Genomic DNA, 23,462 nt, shown 5'->3' on the forward strand with positions numbered 1-23,462 from the left:
TATGAACCTGGAGCACGCTGTCCTTCCTAGAGTCCTGCCCGGTGCCCTCCTGCAAGAGAAGTCACAGCCGGGCCCTCTCTGGCCTCTTTACGGGGTGCAGAAAGGCCTGAGGAGCACAATGAAATGGAAGCTCTGGAGATAAGCAGTGGAAAGGCTCACTTCCTGATAACGGGACCAGAGCTATGGAAACCAAATCACACTGCGGTGTTCCCGCACCTTGCTGTGTTTACTGAAAAGTCGCTTTGAGAGGTCGTACCTCTGGCATATTATTTGCCTTTCCAGCCACCACACTGTCATACATCTTTGAGAGGTCGTACCTCTGGCATATTATTTGCCTTTCCAGCCACCACACTGTCATACATTTTCTTCACTAAGTTAATGAAAACAAAATCTATTGCTGTGGACAAGCAGGTCCAGACTAGCACAAAAGGAAGGCAGATCCGCAGAACAGGAAACAAGATTCGTCTTCTCAACTGCCTCTCACAGTGCCTTGTCTTCCATAAGAGCACCCTCCCCACCCCCATCATGTACCTACATCCTGATTTTTTTTTTCACTGTAAGCTAAGCAAAAGCTCTACAAGGGGCAGGTCCCTGTTTCTTTTATTGCAATATCTCCAGCACACAGAATAGGAATACAAACCTATTTTGTATTTAGTAAACATTTATAGAGTTAAGATTTGAAGGATGAAAAACTGTGGGGAGGAAACACTTAAAGAGAGTATTTTATTTGAGGGTAATACTGAGGAGACATCCTCAAAGCCAGACAAGAGTGAGAAGCCATCTCTTAGCTAGTGGAGACCTGTCTGCTTAGCCCGGGACATTGCAGGGCTGTCTTTACACAGTAGGGCTCAACACATTTGAGAGGGAGTTATCAGCCACGCATCAGACACTCTGGAGCTAAAGAAAGAACAAAAAGCTTTCAGGGTCTCACTCTCCGCTCCGAGGGAGACAATTCTGTCGAAAGCCATCTTCAACAAAACTCTTAAGTTGCATTTGGTCATGATGTTTTATCTTAGCAAGAAAAAGGTAATATATAGCAATGCATTTAATGTTAAAAAAAAAAAAGCCGGGCGGTGGTGGCGCACGCCTTTAATCCCAGCACTCGGGAGGCAGAGGCAGGCGGATCTCTGTGAGTTCGAGACCAGCCTGGTCTACAAGAGCTAGTTCCAGGACAGGCTACAAAACCACAGAGAAACCTTGTCTCGAAAAAAAAAAAAAAAAGAAGTTGTGAAAGGCTAGGCATGGTTTCACATGCTTCTAATCTCAGCAAGCAAAGATAGGAAGATCTCTGTGAGTTCAAAGCCAATCGAGCCTGGTCTACACTGCCAGTTCCAGGTCAGCCAGGGCTGCAGGGTGAGACCCTGCCTCAAAACAACAAAACCCAACAAGTAAACCATGGAAAACCTCAGCAACGGAACAGATCAAGGAGAGGACAGAATATTTGATCTTGAAGACATCTGTAGAAACAAGAACAATCCAATAAAGACAAAGGTGAAATAATTTTTTAAAAGTATAAATGGGAGGGGCTGGAGAAATGGCTCAGAGGTTAAGAGCACTGGCTGCTCTTCAGGAGGTCCTGAGTTCAATTCCCAGCAACCACATGGTGGCTCACAACCATCTGTAATGAGATCTGGTGCCCTCTTCTGGCCTGCAGTCATACATGGAGTCTGAACACTGTGTACATAATAAATAAATTTTAAAAAAAAGTATAAATGGGAATTCCAAGATCTACTCAGCATTCTAAGACAAAGTCTACAACTTACAGGCATATGAGGTGAAGAATCTCATCCTAAAGGCATAGAAAACATTTTCAAAAGAATTACAGTGGGAAGTGTCCCAAGGTTCTAGGAGACAAAGGAAATGTTCCACACACAGGAAGAGTTTAGGACACTAGACAGACCAGAAAAGAACCTCCCTTGCCGTATTGTAATTAAAACACTAATCTATGAAACAAAACTGAACATTGCAAAAGAGAAGCACCATGCCACATGAACAGGCAGATCCATCAGATTAACAGCAGTTTGTTCAACTGAAACTTTAAAAGCCAGAAGAGCGTGCAATGACGTATTTCAAGTTCTGAAAGCTGACAACTGCCATCCCAGAATAATGCATCCATTAGAGCTACCTGTTGTAACTAAAGGAAAAATAAAAACTTTCCAGGACAAAAACAGTCTAAAGGAATGCAAGACAACTAAGCCAGCTCTCCAGAAGATAGCTATTGAAGATAGAAACAAATCTGAGAACCCACAAAAAAAAAATCAACCAGCCAGGTGGTGGTGGCGCACGCCTTTAATCCCAGCACTTGTGAAGCAGAGGCAGGCGGATCTCTGTGAGTTTGAGCCCAGGCTGGTGTACAGAGTGAGTTCCAGGATAGGCTTCAAAGCTACAGAGAGGAAACCCTGTCTCGAAAATCAAACAAATCAACCATACTAGAAAAAAAAAAAGGCTAAGCAATCAGAGGAGATAAACACCACTATAAAAATCAACGTGGCTCCTTCAAATATGGCAGGAGCAATAAACAGTTCTGACTAAACAAAAATGACCTTAATATTTGTGAACCCCCTGGGCTGGGATTATGGGTGTGCTCTGCCATGCTCAATTCCATGTGACTCTGGGAAATGAACTCAGGGCTTCATCCAGGCTAGGCAAACGCCCTCATTAAGGCATTTCCTGGTGTGATTCAAGCCCATTACCTTTAAATTTAAATTATCTTTAGGAAACAAATTCTCCCAATAATTTGGGTGGGCCTGATTCAATCAATTGAAGCTCTTCTGGGCAGCACCAAAGTTTGGAGTTGTGGGGGGGAACCCCACTTTTGGTCAGCAACTTAGACATCCAAATGTAAAGTTCCAGCTTGATGTACAGGTTTTGATCTTACACAGCAGGTCCCGAAGAAACCAACTCCTTGCAAAACCGTCATGACTCATATCTTCTGCTGATTGTTTCTCAGAATGAATCCTGACTGTGCCATCTGGGACTTGAAGAATGAGAACAGTAGTTTTTGACCTGTGGGTTACAACCCCTTTGTAAAGACCATCGGAAAACATAGCTATTTACATTATGATTCCTAACAGTAGCAAAATTACAGGTATGAAGTAGCAACAAAAATAATTATATGGTTGGGGGTCACCACGACATGAGGAACTGTATTAAAGGGTCGTAGCATTAGGAAGGTTGAGAACCACTGGAAGGGGACTAGCAGTAGTTAGAGGTGGGGAGGTAGCTCGGTGTCTTGACCGTGTCTCAGAAAAAAAGAGCCAAATACACACACACACACACACACACACACACACACACACGGAATGCAAGGTTTAAAAATTGGATTTGATGTTCAAAAGAAATTTTGACGAGAAAAGCCCTAGCTAAGGCGTGAGGAGGAGGCTTGGGAACGGGAATCTAGACACTAAAGGTGGAGCGAGCTAACGATAAGGGACAGGGCATCCGGGGTTAGATCAGACTTGGAATAAACACTGCCAAGTGAAGAACGATTTCCCGGGAGACAAGCGAGCAGGATCTGCGGGTGGATTTCACCTGCTGAAGTGCAACAAGCCAAACCCATTCGGGCAAAGAAAACCATCTGCGGTGCGCAAGCGCAAGCCGGTCTCTCAGGCCCCGCCCCACCAGCCGAGCCAGGCTCTGCAATCGGATGTAGAGATCGTCGCTCTAGCCAGGCAATAGGGTCGATCTCGGCTCTTCCTGAGTTCCGGGTCTGATGATGGCGGAGAAAACTCAAAAGAGGTGCGTGTGCTGCTCGGCTGTCTGGAGCCTGCTCTCACTCTCCGAAAGGGCGGAACCTGTTTCTGGTCGCACTTAGGGGGAGTGGGGGATTGAGACGGTGTTTAGGTGGATGGTTCCAGAACTCCACACCTGGCGATCACCGGGGGTGGGGGCGGGGAGGGTTTGTTCCTGGACCCCCATACACACAACACACACACCAACAAACAGACCCCCCCACACACACAACACACACATACACACACACAGTCCACCCCAGCACGCCTGTGCAGACTCTCTGTGCGACCGAGATGCCGCCCAGCGGTGGCGACTCCATCGACCCTGCCTCTTGTCGGGAAGAGGGAAGGGCCTGGAAGATGTCACTGGCACAACCACCCTCTCTCTACCCTGCAACTGAGAGCCTGGGGCTGGGAGCTATGGCCGCTTCTCTTAGGGTCTTCACTGATGGGGGCTGTCGTTGGGAAGAGACTGCGTGGATGACTGAGAAACAGAGAACCATTTGCAACAGTAGCAGTGTTGAGCACCCTCTGTGTCAGACATTTTTGTAATTTTCTAACTCTCCCCCCCCCCTTTTGAGACAGGTTTGTAGTATATAGCCCTGGCTTTTTTTTTTTTTTTTTTTTAATTCTCTATGTATACCAGGCAGGCCTTGAACTCACAGGGATTCGTTTGCCTCTGCCTCCTTTTTGCTGTGATGAATGTCTTGAGCCATTAGGCCTAGATTCATTTGTTTCTGTTTGTTTTTAAAGTTATGTGTGTGTGCATGTGAATACCGGTGTCTCTAAGGCCAGAAGAGGGCGAGGGTCCCCCTGGAGCTGGAGTTACAGGAGGTTGTGAGCTGTCTCCCGTGAATGCTGAGAGCCGAACTCTGGTCCTCTGGAAGAGCAGCAGTTGCTCTTAACTCCTGTGCTGACTTAACAAAACCCGTGTTGCATCCAGTGCTGTAAACTAAACTCTTAAGTTTTTCTTGTATTTGTGCTGGCAACCTGTCGCCCTTTTCATGAGCCGAAGAGAAACATCTGCTCTAAGTGTCATATGCATTACAGCATACACTCACACAGCCTTCAGAGAGTGGGCCTGTTTTGTCGTTTGCTAGGTCTGAGCCCCACCTTCCAGCTGCCTGCTTCCCACTGTGTCCCACCACCCATTACAAGGTGCAGTGGACCCGTGGGAAGATGTTGGTAACGGTGTTTACTACTAAAAGCAGTTGATCTAGTAATAAATGTATTAATAATTAATGTTCTGCCTCCCTGAGAAGTGTGTTGATGGACATGAACATTACTTGGGGTTTCTCTTTAGGGCATCAAGCAGGGAGTACTTTGGAATCTCTTCTACCCTTAGCTGCTCATAACTCTTCCTTTGTGAGTGGGAGTGAGCATTATTATTTATTTGAAGGAGGTGAGTTGTGACAGGAAGTTAGAGGTAAAATTGGAACTTATGGAGCTAGGCAAGGTGTCAAATAACTTTAATACCAACTCTTGGGAGGCAGGGGCAGGATCTCTGAGTTTGAAGCCAGCCTGGTCTACATAGCAAGTTCCAGGCCAATCAGGGCTTCATGGTGAAACTGGGGGTGGGGGGTGTTACTATAATGAGTCTTTCTCTGTCCTGCCCTCCAGCTTCCAAATCATGAACGACACAGAGACTTATAATTATTAAAGCCGATAGCTTAGGCTTGTTTCTAACTAGCTCTTATAGCTAAAATGAACCCATTTCTATTCATTTACTTCCTGCCTTGTACCTTTCCTTTGTAACGCCCATGTTGCTTGTTCTGTCTCTGCTCATTTCCACCTTCTTCCCAGTGTCCTCTCTGCCCTGAAAACCCTGCCCAGCTATTGGCCATACTGCTTTTTATTGAGCCTGTCCAAGTGACAAATCCTCATAGTGTGCAAGAAGATTATTCCACAGCATGTTACAGGTTAGCTTATTTGAGCAGAGCTCTATTTTAACACCAAAACCACTCTAAACGAAAAAGCATCTAATATATGACAGTTGAAAGAGATGAGCTGGGCCGGGCAGTGGTGGCGCACGCCTTTAATCCCAGCACTCAGGAGGCAGAGGCAGGTGAATTTGCAGATCTGGGTTTGGGGCCAGCCTCATCTACACAGTGAGTTTCCGTGCTGCCGGAGCTACATTAAGAGACCCTGTCTCAAAAAACAAACAATAACAACAAAAACCCACAAGCTAAATAGTAAATAAATAACAGTGGGCCCTCCACAGAGAGCCATCCAGTTACCACAGGACTAAGATCTGCAGGCGCGGGGGGCTTCTGGGCAACTCTCGCCTAACAGCAGAGAATACCCTTGAGAGAACAGTGATGCCCCAGGAATGGGTTTGCTTCGAGAAAGTTCTGGTATGCATTTCCGTTTGACCATCTTTAAAAATACTAAGGTTAATGTCCCGATTACTTTTTGCCACCTGGGAAGAGGGAATCTCAGTTGAGGTACTGCCCAGATTCGGATGGTTGCCTCTGTGTCCTGATGGATGATTGCTATGGGAGGCCCCGCCCCCTAGGGGGCAGTACCACCTGCGTCCCCCAGGCCTGGGCTGTCTAAGAAACTAGCAAGAGAGCCAGTGAGCAGCCTCGCACCTGGACTCTGCTCACACCCCAGCGTGAATCCCTGCCCCGACTTCCTCCATGAACTGTGCCCAGGAAGTGTAAAACACACGCTTTCCTTCCCAGAATGCATTTGGTCATGGTCTTTTTCCCAGCAACAGAAAAGCGAGCTAGGATAGGTAGAACGCGTGGTTTCTCTTCTCAAGCCCGATAGGAAACTTACCTTCTGATGATTTCAACACCTGCAGTGCTTCGACTGTTGGACTTACCAGGTCCTCACCTGGGAAGCACGAAACTCCAGGCCTAAGAGGGTTTCCAGGGTTAGTGGCTTACAGAAGTAAAAGTATTCCCTCCGCCACTGGGAATAAGACGAAGAGGCATGGTCTCCTGACGCCTGTTTAATAGTGATCAGCCCCGGAAGCCAGAGCTAGGTCGTGGCAGAGTATCCAAAAGCACCGGCAAGTTCTGTGGAAATTGTCATCAAATTAGACTAAAACTTAGTCTTTGGTCAGTTTGTACTATAGGTTTTTTTTTGTTTTGTTTTGTTTTTTTGTTTTTTTTTTTTTTTTTTTTTTTTTTTGATTTTCGAGACAGGGTTTCTCCGTAGCTTTTGGTTCCTGTCCTGGAGCTAGCTCCTGTAGACCAGGCTGACCTCGAACTCACAGAGATCCGCCTGCCTCTGCCTCCCGAGTGCTGGAATTAAAGGCGTGCGCCATCACCGCCCGGCTTGTACTATAGTTTTTATTATTTGGTAGGTAGCTTTAAAACTTACATTTGTTGAGCTGGAGAGATGGCTCAGTGGTTAAGAGCGCTGACTGTTCTTCCAGGGGTCCTGAGTTCAAGTCCCAGCAAGCACGTGGTGGCTCACAACCATCTAAAATGAGGTCTGGTACCCTCCGCTGGCCAACCAGTATATATACAGGCAGAGCACTGTATACATAAAAAATAAATAAAAGATAAAACTTTTATTTCCTGTTGGAGATTAATAGAAATATTTGCTAATTTTACCTTTCTGACCTGTTGCTTTGCTGTCTATTAAACAGAATGCACACCACCACCACCCCGTTTACAGAAACAATGGCACATTGCATCCTGCCAGCGTGGAGGGCGTTGCCATTTTCTTTTAACATACAGCCTGGAAGTCATTCCACATCCTGTCCTTTCCCTTCTGCCTGCCCGTTCCTTTTTCCGCTTTCCCTCTTCCTTTTCTTTCTCTCTCTTCCCTTCCTTCCTCCCTCCCTCCCTTCCTCCCTGTCTCCCTTTATTTCTTCTGCTGCCTAGCTCAGGCTGGCCCATGAATTTACGATCAATCCTCCTACCTTGTTCTCCCCACTGCTGGGATTATGTGTGTGTCCTACCGTGTCCAAATCTTCATATGAGGAATTGCCCTTTTTGACCACTGCTTATTAGTCCATACCATAACTTCTTAGCCAGCCCCTGCTGATGGACATCTCGGGGGCGGGGTTAGGTTCTTGTTTAGACACAGCGCCGATCTTAAATTCAAAGAAAAGATCCAAAGCTGTTTTCTCTGAGTTTGGCCTACAGGACTATGTGTGGCTTGAGAAGCCCGTAATATATTAAGCCCTCTTAATATTGATTTTCCATTTTTTCTATGAATTTTTAAAACCTTTTTCTTAACTACAGAGTCAGCATACCTTCATTAAAAATATTTTTTATTATTTTTTGGTAGTTTGACCCCATCCCCTGTAGGCCCCTGTGTTTGAATGCTTGGTCCCCAGTTGGTAGTGCACTTAGGAAGGTTTGGGAGGTGTGACCTGGTGGGAGGATTTTTTTTAACTCTTTAGGGACCCACCACCCAGCTCCCAAATAAATACAGGGAGACTTATTCTTACCTGTGAATGTCCGGCCTTAAAAACTAGCTTGACTTGTTTCTAGACAGCTTTTCTAACTTAAGTTATCCCATTTTAACTACATTTTGCCTCTGGGCTTTTTACCTCTCTTTGTTCTGTGTATCTTTCTTTCCTTCTTACTCAGCGGCTGGCTGTGTGTCTGTCTGCCCCTGGTCTCCTCCTCTCCTGGTCTCGCTCTTTTCTCCCCCCTAGATTTCTCCTCTTATTTATTCTCTCTGCTCACCAGCCCCACCTATGTCTCTCCCCTGCTCAGCTATTGACCGTTCAGCTCATTATTAGGTCAGTCTGGAGTTTTAGGCAGGCAAAGTAACACAGCTCTACAGAGTTAAATGAATGCAACATAAAAGAATGCAGCACATCTTTGCATCATTAAAGAAATGTTACGCAGCATAAACAGATGTAACACATCCTAAACTAATCTTCCACAACTGGATGGCTTTGAGAACTCAAAGGCTATTGACATTTCTTGACACTGAGTGCTTGCATGTATTCAATCTCTGTCTGTCTCTGTATTGAAGGTGCGCACTTGGTTCAAGGTGTGATGTCTCAGCTTCCAGTTTTGCTGCCATTTGCTGCCTGCCTCCCCACTGTGATGGACTCTTTCGTTTCGTTTTTTTTTTTTTCTTTTGTTTTGTTTTTTTGCTTTTAAAGACAGGGTTTCTCTGTGTATCCCTGACAATCCTGGAACTCACTCTGTAGACCAGGCTGGCCTCGAATTCAGAGATCCAAGTGCTGGGATTAAAAGGTGCACCAGCACTGCCCAGCAGATTTATTTGTTTTTATGTTATGTGCATTGGTGTTTTGCCTGTATGTGTTTTGCCCTGGGATTGGAGTTACAAACAGTTGCGAGCTGCCATGTGGATGCTGGGAATTGAACACAGGTCCTCTAGAGAAGCAGCCTGTACTCTTAACCACTGAGCCATCTCTTCAGCCCCACCCCCATCCCATGATGAACTCCTATCCCTCTAGAATCTTAAGCCAAAACAAATTTTTTTCTACCAATAATTTCTCTGGTCAAGGTGTTTCTTTCTACAACAGAAAAGTAATTGTACACACACATACATACATTTACTTATCTATTTATTGGGGGTGTTTACATGTTTGGGCTACACACGTGCAATCGTGTGCATATGGTGCTCAGAGGACAACTTACGGGGAGTTGGTTTTCTCCTGTCACCATGTGGGACCTAGGGATTGAACTCAGGTCCTCAGGCTTGCCGGTAAGTTCCTTAATTAGCTCCTTACCCCACCAAGCCATCTTGTCGGCCCCAGCACACCTTCTATAACAATACGCTTTGAAATTTAATGTTCTTACCTTGGGTTCCAAGAATTGAACCCGGGTCACCAGGCTTGCTCAGCAGTGCTTCATCAGTCGCGCCGTCTCGCCAGCCCGCGACAGTTACACCTTCTGAGGAACAGTCACCTCTCTCTCTCTCCCTGCAGTGTAAAGATTGCTCCTGGGGCTGTCGTGTGTGTGGAGAGTGAAATCAAAGGAGATGTGACCATAGGTAAGAATTATTCGTGTTGATTCTCTAGACAGGAATCTAGGGTGATGCTTTAGTGCTCCATGCTGTGTGATTAACTTTAGTGCTCCATGCCGTGTGATCGATTGACTTTAGTGCTCCATGCCGTGTGATCGACTCTAGTGCTCCATGCCGTATGATCGATTGACTTTAGTGCTCCATGCCGTGTGATGACTTTAGTGCTCCATGCCGTATGATCGATTGACTTTAGTGCTCCATGCCGTGTGATGACTTTAGTGCTCCATGCCATGTGATCGACTTTAGTGCTCCACTTTTCTTTCCTGTCTTCCATATCTGTTTCTCTGGAGCCTGCGATTTCTTTGGTTTTGTTTTTAAACTTATTTACTTCTATTAAGTGTTTAGTACTTACAAAACGATACGGTGTGATGGGGGCCATGTTAGAATTTCTGTGGGAAATACTAGTGAGTCAGTGTGGCTCAGACACTGCTTGATTTGAAAGAGCTGTTGTTTACCTGAGATGTGCCAGCACTGCTGGCCCTGGAGTGACAGCCACGAGCTGAACAAAGAACTTGCCTGTTTGGGGCTTGTACTCTAACACCCTGGAGTCCACAGACCCGGGATAGCCTGCCATTCCAATGCTGAGTTTCCTGGGATGCATTCCTCAGCCTCTGTTTTTCAAGATAGGGTTTCTCTGTGTAGCCTTGGCTGTCCTGGAACTTGCTCTGTGAACCAGGCTGGCCTCAAACTCACAGAGATTGTCTGCCTCTGCCTCCTGAGTGCTGGGCTCAAAAGCGTGTGCCACCACCGCCCAGCAAACAGTTCTGTTATTAAAGCAAGGGAAGGGTGCAAGAGAGTGATGTCGTGATGTAGTTCTGCAGTGTCGTCTCCCGCAGCTTATCTCATATTTGTTATATTTCTTTTTTGAAAGATTTTTATTATTTATTTTTATGTACATACACAGTGTTCTGCCTGCATATATGCCTGCAGGCCAGAAGAGGGCAGCAGATCTCATTACAGATGTTTGTGAGCTACCATGTGGGTGCTGGGAATTGAACTCAGGACCTCTGGAAGAGCAGAGAGTGCTCTTAACCGCTGAGCCGTCTCTCCAGCCCTGTTTTGAATGTTTCTTATCTTTCCTCCACCCTGTACTCAAGCCTTGTGTTTTTGGTTGTGTATATAAATTAGGATGTTTTTCCCAGAGTTTGTGCTTAGATAACCATTTCTATCATTACATTATCTCTGGTCATTTGGCAGCTAGTCATTTTTTTGAAATAACACCTCTGATTCAAACCTCCCTGAGAGACGGCACAATTATAAAGTTTAATCAGAGCGGAGTTATCTGGCTCCAGCTCTCCCACCAGGTCTTGGTTTTCCTTTTCAAGCTTTTGGGTTTGTTTTTGCTCAGGTTGCTGGCATGATTGATGTATCCTTCCTGCTGTGCTGTGGAGTTGGCTGTTTGGGCACTTGATAAACTGCTTACAGACAGCTCAGGAGCAGTCACAGAACTGTGTTCAGGTGATCTACGCCAGGCCGCTCCGTGTGTGGACTTCTTTTTCACACTTTTACTAGTTTAAAGAGGGCAGGTTTTTCTTTTGTCGTGTTTAAAGTCATTGGAACCTTAAATCAGACCTGTGGTTTTCTAGAAATTTAGTCACTTGTGTGTATGTCAGGGTTCCCTACAGCACATTGTCTGGAAATGAGCAGGAAAGGGGGACTTGTATGCTAGAGGTAGAGAGAGAAGGCTCTGGCTTACGGCTCTGAGGAAGCACACCCGCCTTGGAGGGTGCTTAGACCTAAGAGTGTTGCTAATTTTCATAGCTTCAAGCCTGGTTTTCATTAGACCTCTAAAATTATTTTTCTGTAAATCCTCCTGTGAGAGCTGACTAGCGTGTGAGGAGAGTCCTAGCCCGTGGGCTTGTGCCAGTGAACTCCCGCTGTGGGCATGGGGGGGCCGCCTGGGCACAGTGGGAAACTGTCCCCCGGAGCCAGCGCACTCAGACCCAAGCCTCCTTGCTGGAGTCTTTTTCAGTTCGCAGAGCAGTGGTCACGGGGGTTGTTTGATTTTCAAAAGAAAGATGGTGGGTTTATTTTAAAAACCACTTATTGACATATGAGAGCGTACCCAGAGATGGCCGCTGCCCGTGGCAAAGGTGAAGAGCGCCCTTTACCAAAAGAGGGAAAAAGAGACGTGGTGCAGGAATGTCTTCCTGGCCGTGCTCCGGAAGCCCGGCCAGCCGTTTAGAAAAATAATTCATCCGCCAGTTAAGGCAGCTCCGACTCCAGACACATTTGTCCAAACAAGGAGATAAGCCAAAGGGCCTTTCGGCACACTCAGTAGGAAAACACACAAGCTGCCCTGCCAGGAGCAGTGCCAAGAAGGTCCGCACCCGAGTTAGATGGGGAAAGGGGACTCTGCAGGGTGACAGTTTAGGTTTTTGTTTGTTTGTTTGTCTTTTAAAACGTTTTAACTTCAAGACCCTTAAACATGGCTCTAGGTAAAAGTTTTCGTGAACTGGAAAACCCGGAGAAGACTGCCTGGCAGGCAGCATACAGCTGGGTCTGCCGGGACTGCCCTACGCTCTGCAGCCGCCATCGTGAAACTGCAGACAGCTGTGCCTCCTTCCCGTTCTCCAGACCACCCTCTTAGCTGTCACATGTGCCAGCCTCGCTCTGATCAGTTATCGCTGCCCCCGACATTTGTTTTCATCTCTCAATTCAGAGCAGATTGGTTTACCTCAGGCTCTTCCATCCCTGTGCCACAACCTGCAGTTGGGCCGTGACACCAGCAGGTGGCAGTAGTGTCAAAATCAACCGCCTAACCTAAGCTGTAACACCTGCGTTAGCTCCACGGGAAAGTCCCTGAGATTTGTAACCAGGTGCTTTCCAGTTACCTCTTGTTAACTAATGATTAACAAATAATAATGGCGGTAATAAAATACCAGTTTAAACTGCTCAGACACCAGACAGTGGTGGCCCATGCCTTTAATCTCAGCACTCGGGGAGGGGAGACAGAGGCAGGCAGATCTCTGAATTCAAGGTCAGCCTGGTCTTCACAAAGTGTTTCAGGCCAGCCAGGGCTACCCTGCCTCAAAAAAAAAAAAAAAAAAAAAAAAAAAAAAATCCTGATTTGGTTTTGTTATATAATAGCTTCATTTTATTTTGCTTGTTTGGCTTTGGGTTTTTTGAGACTGTCTCATGCAGTCTGGGCTGGCCTTGAACTTAGATCTTGCTCTCACCTAAGTGTCAGGATTACGGTGGTGCCACCATGCCAGGCTGTACTGTGTATGGGAGGGAGTCGAGTGCGTGTTTGAATGCCGGGTACATCGGGACGACCTCAGGTGTCACTCTCAGGCACCCACCTTTCACGCTGTAGAACCCAGCAAGTCCAGGGATCCCGACCGAGCTCTCAGTCCTGTCGTGTGTTTTTTTTTTTGTTTGTTTGGTTTTTTTTTTTTGGTTTTTCGAGACAGGGTTTCTCTGTGGTTTTGGAACCTGTCCTGGAACTAGCTCTTGTAGACCAGGCTGGTCTCGAACTCACAGAGATCCGCCTACCTCTGCCTCCCAAGTGCTGGGATTAAAGGCGTGCGCCACCACCGCCCGGCCTGTCGTGTGTTTTTGAAAGAAAAAACAGTGCCATTTATTTTCAAAGGTATACATTGGAGCCGTGCTAAAAAGGAGAGAACACACGTCCCTGTCGGCACCCTCGTCTTCATAACCAGGAGGCCTGGCACCTCCGGCTGCTTAGCTAGCACTCACCAGAGCTCTGCTGCCAGTCCAGGCCTTCACCAACCAGAAGTCTCTCCTGCGCTAACAGCCGTTCCCATGATGCCTGCGTAAAGGAGAAAAGCAGGCCTAACTTAGCCATTTTGTTTATTCTATTTATTTATTACGTATACAATATTCTGTCTGTGTGTATGCCTGAAGGCCAGAAGAGGGCGCCAGACCTCTTTACAGATGGTTGTGAGCCACCACGTGGTTGCTGAAAATTGAACTCAGGCAGGCAATGCTCTTAACCACTGAGCCATCTCTCCAGCCCTTTAAAACATTTTCTTTTTCTTTTTCTTTTTCTTTTGATTTTCGAGACAGGGTTTCTCTGTAGTTTTTGGTGCCTGTCCTGGAACTAGCTCTTGTAGACCAGGCTGGCCTCGAACTCACAGAGATCCTCCTGCCTGTGCCTCCCAAGGGCTGGGATTAAAGGCGTGCGCCACCACCGCCCGGCCCCCATTTTGTTTATTCTTCAGAAGTTCTTAGCACTTGTGGCAAATGGTGGACTTCCCATTGTGAACGTTTGTTGGTGTGGGCGAGCGTGTGGAGGTCAGACAACAGCCCCAGAAGTCATTCCAGCGTTTGGGCTTCAGGGACAGAATGCAGGTCACTAGCCTGGCGGCAGTGGCTTTACTTGGGCCACTGTGTCAACCCCTGAATGCCACCTTAGGAACTGTAGGGCGAGTCCTGTGATACCCCCTTTCAAACACTGTTTCTAGTATACAGCCCGCATTTCCCCCCAGTAGGTAGGTTGTTAAGGATCTCATCCTTTTGTAGACGTGAAAGTGGGCCCTCAGAGAGTGCAGGCCCATTGCGTGAGTGATGGAGCCCAGTGATGGAGCCTACTAAATTACAAAGAGCCTACAATAGACTGCGGCCCTGTATTTTGAATATTTTGAAGCAAAATAGAAATTCATATTGAGGGAGCTATAGCTGTCTCTTGGCTCGTATGACTGGGCAATGTAGAACTTGTTATTTCGGAAGGATCCAGTATTTGTGATGGCATTGCTGAGCCCCTGGAGCCTGTACATGTCTGAGCAGCCGTTGTTAGGAATGAGTCGGTGGGTGGTATTGTATTAACGGAATGTGAGATGTTTTGTAGCCGTGGAAAAGAAGCATTTGAGTACTTTCCTCCGGGTTTTATTTATTTTTAAACTCGTTAGTGATCTTGTATGTACTGGTATTTACAGGTCTCAAGCGAATGTGCATGTATGTACGTGTACAGATAAAAGGCACGTGGTCAACTTGGGAATCTTCCCAGGGATCTCAGCAACCCCATCTTCTCTCCTGAATTGCAGACTTTATTTGGGAATTTGATTAGTAGTGAAGGTATCAGGGGACTATCAAGACTACTTATGCTATTTCTGACTGTGTGTTGTGGGACTCCGAGGTCTGCTTTGGACCCACACCCTCTTTATCAATTCCCCTTAGTTCTTCGTCTTAGGAAAAAGAATGAGGTCCCTTCCAGATCTCACCAGGAAGGCCTCCAGGAAGGTTTGGGAGCTGGAGCACTGAGTATTCCCAGTTTCCAAGAGAAGCTCAAAGGGACAAAATAGTTTGTGTTCATTCTCTCTCTCTCGATATATATGTGTGTGTGTGTGTGTGTGTGTGTGTGTGAGTCAGAGAGACAGAGAGAGAGGGAGGAAAGAGAGAGATTTGGTGCTGGGAACCTACCCAGGGCCTTGTCCCTACCCACATTGCTCACCAGCTGAGCTGTACTCCTGGCCCGTCATGTGCTAATTTTTGTTGCCCTGTGACATACAACATTGTGTCTTACCTTTTATAAGCCAATAGTAACTTTTTATCTAAAAGTTAACAGTTTATACCGCAGAGCCCTGGGAAGTGTCACCTCTGCCCCCTTGATCCTCCTGTCCACCCTCCTTTCTGAGTGAGTTACTGTTTGTTGCCGTTTCCAAATAGAAACGGCCTGGAGTATAGTCCAGTGCTCAGGGGGTCGGCAGAGTCCAGGCCAGCCTGGGATACAGAGTGGAGCCTGCCTTAACAGACAAAACAAAACAGGGAAGGAAAACAGCTTCGATGCTGAGATAAGGGTGGGTGGGTGTGGGCCTGAAGGAAGAAATGCTTTCTTATCAGTGGTTTCACCGTCACCAGAATACTAGGCCTGAGGGCAGGTGTGTGTGTGTGTGTCTGTGTGCGTGTGTCTGTGTGGGGTGTGGGGGTGTGTCTGTGCCCACTCACTTCCACACAGTTCTCCAAGGGCACCCTACTTGTGCCCTTAGATTGGGACTGGAGGTGTCCCAGGTCTCCCGACCTCAGTGTGGCTGGCCCAGCACTCATCTCTAGCTCCTCCTCTTCTGTCCGGTCATGGCCTGCCTGCTTCCAGCAGCACGCTTGTACTCAGATAACACAGAGCAAGGCTAAGATAACACAGACCATGGACAGAATGTTGTTGTTGTTGCTGTTGAGATGGGGTTTCCCTGCGCACCCTTGCCTGTCCTGGAACTATCCCTGTAGACCAGGCTGGCCTCCAGCTCAGAGATCACAGGTGTGCACCACCAGTGGCCAGCCATAGACAGATCTAAATCATGTGGTTAAAGATGGAAGCTCTGTGTTATAAGCAGGGCCTGGCCTGTCTGAAGAAAAGATGGGAATTAGTTTTAGCAGCGCCATGAGCCACACTGTCTTCAGTGTCACGGCCTCCGGCCCTTCCCACAGTCCTGCTGGACTGCTGCCCTCGTCCCCCGTGTGTCCTGCAGAGGACACCGAAGGCTGGAGCTGGAGGCTGGACTGTCTGACCCGCCGCATGTGCCCTTCCGCTTACTTTGACTCTAGATCTGGCACTGCCCGCTACTGATAACAGCCGGAGATAGCGCTGGTAAGATACCTAGCATGGTGCCTGGCGCAGACTTAGAGAACGCTCCTCCCGGCAGCCTCACCCAGCTCCATCACCTCCCACCCTCCCCCTGGAAGCAGCGCCGACACCCACAATTTCTTCTCCCTTGCCCCCTTTCACAGGCCCTAGGACGGTGATCCACCCCAAAGCACGAATTATTGCGGAGGCCGGGCCCATAATTATCGGCGAAGGTAACCTAATAGAAGAGCAGGCCCTCATCATAAATGCGTGAGTAAGGCTGCAGGTGCTCCCAACCGAGCGCCTGGGGGCGGGGGGGGGGGGGGGGTCAACGTGGCTGCTCTGGAGCCTTTTACAGCTTAGCTTAGGAAAGGACACGGTCAGAGCTAGAGGGGAGTGGTTAAGGCTCTGTCAGCTAAGCATAGGAGGAACCCTGGGGGGAAAAAAAAAAAACCCAGACCAGAAAAAAAACTGCCCAATGAGAAAGCAGAGCGCCCCGCCCTGGGTCTGGTGGTCTCCCAGCGTGACACTTTTTTATCCATCATCAAACCTGCAATGGTTTCTTCCTGATCCATCCAGTATCCTCTGTTGTGCCTGCCATGCTGAAGACATTTTTGGTTGGCTCTCTTTCGATGTCCCTATGTGAATTTAACTCTTTTCCCATGTTCCACATGGGTGACACCCAGACTTACATTCACACAGTGTGGGATCCTTGTAGCGATTCATAAACTTTCAAGATAAAAACATGGTGTTAGACGATGCGTAATCTCTGTGAGTTGCAGCACCCAGTCTGTTTGCAAGAGAGGGCATAAATTTTTCTAGATAAAATTTTGGCAAGAAATTCATGCTTTTACCTAATTTGTAGCAGCCATGTATGGAATTTGCGTGGGAAAATGTTTAGCCGTGATAAAAAGACTGATTTGTCTGACACTTACACGGGACATGTGGGCGTTTCTTACGGTGTGAGGCCCCCCCCCCATATTAATACCCTTTATTTGGCGATGAGTCTGCCATTGGATAAAGCCATCCTCCCACAGCAGAGTTTCTGTCCACGTACTTCACTAAGTACCCATCTCACAAAGTCATTGCTTCATGTGGGGACTGTTTCCATTTCACAGTTTAAATGGTTATGATGAGTGGGGGGCACAGGGCTGTTCTGTAGCCTGCCTGTCCCGGAACTCACTTTATACACCAGGCTGTTCTGGAGCTCAGAGAGACCCACTTCCCTGTGCCTTCCAAGTGCTGTGATTAAAGGTGTAGCACCCTCTTCTGAGGTGGTTTTTCTGTCTGTGACGTCTTACATTTCTGTAGTTCTGTACACCTCAGAACCCAGCCTTCTAGATAAACACAGCTGTGGATTTAAGTTTGATGCAGGTAAAATTGAGACAGTTGCTCCAGATTCTGAAAGGGTGGCAGCTGCTTACTGTGTGACTGGCCTCTGATGATCTGTCTGTTCTTTTTACAGTCTTCCGGATAATATCATCCCAGACACTGAAGACCCAGAACCCAAGCCAATGATCATTGGCACCAACAATGTGTTTGAAGTTGGCTGTCGTATCCTTTGCTGTAACCTGCCACACGTCACCCCAGATGATTCTGTTGCTCAGATCCCTCCCCACGTGGAAACTGACATAATCATCTATCACACACCGAAATATGCATAGACGAGGCCAGCAAGACTTCCAACAGCAACCCCATTTGCGGTGTGCTAAGAAATCCTCTCGGGGCCGGAGAGATGGCTTAAGAGCACTGACTGCTCTTCCAGAGGACCTGGGTTCAATTCCCAGCACCCCCATGGTAGCTCACAACTGTCTGTAACTTCAGTTCTAGGGAACCTGACACACAGATAATACATGCAGGCAAAACACAAGTTCACATAAAATAAAAATAAATCATTAAAAATTTTAAAAAAGAATTCTTTCGAGCCGGGTGATGGTGGTGCACACCCTTTAATCCCAGCACTCGGAAGGCAGAGGCAGGCGGATCTCTGTGAGTTCGAGACCAGCCTGGTCTACAAGAGCTAGTTCCAGGACAGGCTCCAAAGCCGCAGAGAAACCCTGTCTTGAAAATCCAAAAAAAAAAAAAGAAAAAAAAAGAATTCTTTCCTTGGAAAGGGGCGAGTGAGGGGGACAGAGTGGTGGAGATGGATCTGTCTTTCTGGGATGGGGCTGTGTGTAGGACACAAGGCTACCATGTGTTTCATCCCTATTACCACAGGAAACGATGTCCCTCCTGTTCTGGCACGTCCCTCAGGAAGGTAAATATTGACCCTCACACGCACGCGCTCTCGCACACATGCACTCTCCTACGCACGTGCTCTCGCACACATGCGCACTCTCATGCACGCGCTCTTGCACACATGCGCTCTCTCACGCACATGCTCTCGCACACTTACGCTCTCGCACACACGCACGGATTTAACACTTTGAAAGTCATTGACTAGGACTGCTCTTTAGACACCGAGAAGCTAATTCTAGCTCCTGTCTGATGTAAGAGCTGGCACACTGGCTCAGCGGGTCAAAACACCTGCCCCGAAGCCCGACCACCTGAATTCAGTCCCCTGGTTCCACAAGGTGAGGGAGAGAAATGACTCCCTCAGTTTGTCCCTGATCTAAACACATAGACCTGGCACGCACACATGCTCGGGCACAAATACATATATGCAGTAAATAAGTAAATGTAATCAAATATTTAAGGCTTATGGGTCATTTCTTTATACCTGGGGATATTGTGCTTGGGAATCACTGCTGTGCTGGGGATTGGCCCTTCTGCGCAGCCTTTCTCACGCCTCTGTCCTCAGCACACTGTGAGGACATTCTGCATTCATGGGAAAAGGTGTTTACTTAATTCAGGTTCGCAGATTCCCGAGCCATGAAAATGGGAGACAATAATGTCATTGAATCCAAAGGTAAGCTGTGTCCAGAGTTTTATTGTCAGAATAATCGCCTCCTTTCTCTTTGCTGTGTCCGGGGAAACGACCTAAGTATAAGCAAGGTGGAATGCTTGGATCAGAGCAGAGTCACTGGCACATTAATTCTTTGCCTCAAAGGAACCTAACCTAGTTACATGGTCATCTGATAACGTGGTTATAAGTGCATTAAATTGAAAGGCCAGCTGTGTACAGTTATGGGGGCTGGATTAAAGCTCCACTGAAAGACCCGAGATGGGCTTTTGCTAAAGGTGTTGGCTGTGCTGTAGTTGATGAGCATTCTTGCAGAATGAAAGAGACAAATGGCAGTTTCGCCAGGAACTGCCTTCTTTAATTTCAGACCTGCTTTACCCTAGCCAGTCAGAGACAAGCGGCATCTACTTACCAAAATTAGAGCCAGGCAGGGGATTATGTGAGGTCCCCAGCCCTGGTGGGAACCAGCTCCCACAGCTCGCCCCGCGGCTCAGAGAGAACACTGCCTCAGCTTTCTTCACCCTGACTGACGTGAACGAGAATGCCGCTTCTCAGAAATAGCGAAAGTGCCCTTAACATTCACCTGCTCAGCGATTCTAGTTTCCACTATGGACTGTGGCCGCCGTTGGGCCGTTCTGCAGTATTTCTGAGGGTCAGACATGTGCTCAGCACTGTATGCTCATCACCTACCGATCCTTAAAGGAGCAGAGAAGGAGGGCGGACTCCCTGCTCCAGGGTCGTACACTGACGTGCCCAGCGCCCCACAGCCTGTGGGCAGGGACTCTAATAAATCCACCTGCACTCACACCCTGCCTGTTCTGTGCTGTCTGCCTTCACTGTACCTAGGCATTGCCTTTCAGTCTCTTCCTAAGGCCTGTTTGTGGGAAAGAGCAAATAGTGAGAAATGTCAGAACTCACCTGCTGTCTTAAGCTGTAATTCCATCTTCACCGCAGCGTATGTGGGCAGAAACGTAATCTTGACAAGTGGTTGCATCATCGGGGCCTGCTGCAATCTAAACACTTTCGAAGTCATCCCTGAGAACACGGTGATCTACGGTGCAGACTGCCTGCGAAGGGTGCAGACGGAGCGGCCACAGGTACTAGGACCTCTCGCTAATACAGGAGTTCATCCAGGGCCACTAACTTTCCCAGAGTCCTTGCGATTGCCTCAGTGGGCACCAGATGATTAGGGGTTGGGGGCAGGACTCAGCGGTTTGATTAGCACACAAGGCCCTGGGCTCCATTCCCAAAGGCAAATGAATAAAACATTAGAGAAACAGTCCCCAAATTTGGATTTATTTGCAATTCAATCATGATCTTTAGATTAACATCAAATGTATAGAAAGTGTGTGTGTGTGTGTGTGTGTGTGTGTGTGTGTGTGTGTGTGTGTGTAGAGGAGAGGATCGGGAATTGTTATTCTGATGCACCACTGACCCTCACACCAAAATATTAATTCACTGATAATCACTTCCAAAATACAAATCTTCAAGATGAGGAATGACCCTACAACGGCAGGCTGGGTTTCTAACTTAGTTTATGAAAGTACCGTGACTGGATCATAAACACAGCTTATGAATAAAGGAAGTATGTTTAGATATTTCCCAGGCTTACAAGAAATCCTCCCCTCCTAATAACCCAGATCAAGAGTAATGATAGAGTAGGAGATGAAAGGCTTAGGCCTTTGGGTGTCCTGTAGGCACAGACATGCAGGCTGCAATTGTAAAGCTGTTTCTTGGCATGCTCAGTATAGATTTCTTGAGCTTCCCTTTCCTCCCCCCAAAGAAAATATTTTCAAGACATTTGATACTTGACCTTTCTTAACCATATTTTTAATCATAAATTAAAACCAGTTCTTTCTAGATGATTCCACTTTTCCATTCTCAGAGTTTCATATAGCCCCTGCCGGTCTGGAACTTACTGCTAAGGATGACCTTGAACTTCTGTCCTTCTGACTCCAACTCCCTAGGGCTGGGATTACTGGCATGCACCACTGTGCGTGATTTATGCAGTGCTGAGAAGCAAACCGAGGGTTTTATACATGCTAAGCCTCAAGCTACTGACTTCCTCATCCCCGTGGGTTACTCTTCCTTTATAGTGTTGGCATTATTATTATTATTATTATTATTATTATTATTATTAGCTGGTTTTCCATAGGCTAAAGGGGAAATTAAGGTTTTTTTAATTATCTTTTTGTGTAATAGCAAAAGTGACTAAAGGAGGAGAGATAAAGCTAGCATTGGAGGAATTAGTGATATGCACGGGAGCATCAGAAGTCTAATGTCGCCCAGCGGTGGTGGCACATGCCTTTAATCCCAGCACTTGGGAGGCAGAGGCAGGCGGATCTCTGTGAGTTCGAGACCAGCCTGGTCTACAAGAGCTAGTTCCAGGACAGGCTCCAAAACCACAGAGAAACCCTGTCTCGAAAAACCAAAAAAAAAAAAAAAAAAGAAGAAGAAGAAGAAGAAGTCTAATGTCGTAGGTGTGTTCTCTGGAGTGTCACCAACAGTAACACACTGACCATTTATCAGGACGGTTCCTCAGACTCTGACCCGGTCTCTAGGGTGGAACCCCTGCTTTCCCTGAAGTGAGCTGACAGTCGGGAGACAGCAGCGCTGGTTTATGCAGAGAGGAGCTCAGATGAGGGCATCACAGGCTGTGTGGGAAGCACTCTTAATGTTTAGAAGCCAAATAAAAATCTATAGACAGAAATTCAAAAAGATGTTCCTGTATGTTTTTATATGGTAAAGTCTTAAGACATGACCATTAGAGATTTAAGACAGCAAATGGACAGGTAAAGAAAAGTCAATCAATGAAATTATGTTGAACCCCACAAACTCATAGCCTTTCTACCTGGTGGTGTTGACCGTGCCTCTGCCGTCTTCATCCTCCTCTTTCAGCCCCAGACACTGCAGCTGGACTTCTTGATGAAAATCCTGCCCAATTACCACCACCTAAAGAAGACAATGAAGGGAGGCTCAACTCCAGTTAAGAATTAAGAGGTGGTCCAGATGGCGATCCATCTCTGCTGGCTTTTGAAAAGACCCAGTACTTTACGTCCTGGTGACTTTATATCGGACACTTGAGTTAAGGAGAGAGGTGGGCCCCGTTGTAACTTATGTGGACTGCATTGTTTATCTAATTTATGTGGACTGTATTGTTTCCCTGTCCTTGTTCTGGTCATTTATAGACTCAGTTTTTCTTTTGTGATACAAATATTAGCCATGCGTTTATTATGTAAAAGACTACCCATGATGACTTGTCATGTTATGTGTTTATATTCTAATGTAACCATAATAACTAAATAAAAGTTTAGCTACTTGCATTAATCTTCCAAATTGCTGCCTCAATTTTTATTATTAATATTTATCATACGTCAAAGCTGAGGTTCTTTCCTTTACGTCTTGTATATTTATAGAAAATGGAGGTGAGGACTGGAGAGATGGCTCAGTGATTAAGAGCACTGGCTGCTCTTCCAGAGGACCTGGGTTTGATTCCCAGCACCCCATTTGTAACTCCAGGTCCAGGGCATCTGATAGCCTCTTCTGACCTCTGAGGACACCAGGCATGCAAATGGGACACATACATATTTGTAAGCAAAACACACACACACAAAAAGTGACTGAGTCTAAGAAAATTATAATACGTGTGGAGGGCTGGGAGATGGCCCGGTGTGTGAAAGCTGCATGCACGTGCCACCAAGTCAGGTGACCTGAGTTCCATTCCCAGAGCTCACCCAGTAGGAGAGAAGTAACTCCCACAGCTGTCCTCTGAGCTCCACATGTGCTCCATGGCACAAGCACATGTGCATACCCACGGATGCTCACGCAGAGCGGAAAATACATGATGTTACATTGATGTGGTACTCGTCACTATTAAGTATGCACAATGTTGTTTATCTGCTCACACGGAGGGTGAAAACCTAAGGACCGCAGACTGAACCAAAGGTCTCATGTGTTGAGCCACACCTACTACAGCCCCTCATATCTTAATGACCCAGTACAGTAGTACATACAGTCACTAGAAAATAACTTTCAGCTTGCGAATGACAGTAATACCAAAATACTAAAGTACGAGGGTAATGCTGGGTGGTGGTGGGGCACACCTTTAATCCCAACACTCAGGTGGCAGAGACAGACAGATCTCTGTGAGTTTGAGGCCAGCCTGGTCTACAGAGCGAGTTCCAGGACAGCTACACAGAGAAATCCTTTCTCAAAATAAAATAAAAAATAATATTAAGAAATACTAAGAAGGTAAAATACTAAGATAGTATCTTGATACTTAATTTTCATATGAATAGGACCTAGAACTGAGTTTTTATATTTTTGAAACTGGTGAGAT

At 46.8% G+C, this 23,462-nt stretch overlaps 1 protein-coding gene across 1 annotated transcript; it reads left to right on the top strand.

The window, feature by feature from the left end:
* Positions 1–3,622: 3,622 nt before the first annotated feature.
* Positions 3,623–22,459, top strand: Dctn6 (dynactin subunit 6). The gene is made up of 7 exons (XM_057752594.1): positions 3,623–3,738; positions 9,604–9,668; positions 16,386–16,491; positions 17,687–17,775; positions 19,082–19,129; positions 20,078–20,220; positions 22,022–22,459. Exons 1-7 carry the CDS (start codon positions 3,713–3,715, stop codon positions 22,118–22,120), a joined length of 576 nt encoding a protein of 191 aa, XP_057608577.1. The 5' UTR covers positions 3,623–3,712; the 3' UTR covers positions 22,121–22,459.
* The last annotated feature ends 1,003 nt before the right edge of the window (positions 22,460–23,462 follow it).

This window comes from Chionomys nivalis, chromosome 20, assembly GCF_950005125.1.
Source record: "Chionomys nivalis chromosome 20, mChiNiv1.1, whole genome shotgun sequence".
Classification (NCBI taxonomy): Eukaryota; Metazoa; Chordata; class Mammalia; order Rodentia; family Cricetidae; genus Chionomys; species Chionomys nivalis.

Excerpts from the sequence above, each read along its gene's own strand:
- Dctn6 (XM_057752594.1), top strand. The coding sequence starts at position 3,713 with ATGATGGCGGAGAAAACTCAAAAGAG. Across the intron at positions 16,492-17,686 it reads CAGGCCCTCATCATAAATGC|TCTTCCGGATAATATCATCC; the intron begins GTGAGTAAGGCT and ends TTCTTTTTACAG. Across the intron at positions 20,221-22,021 it reads TGCAGACGGAGCGGCCACAG|CCCCAGACACTGCAGCTGGA; the intron begins GTACTAGGACCT and ends CTCCTCTTTCAG.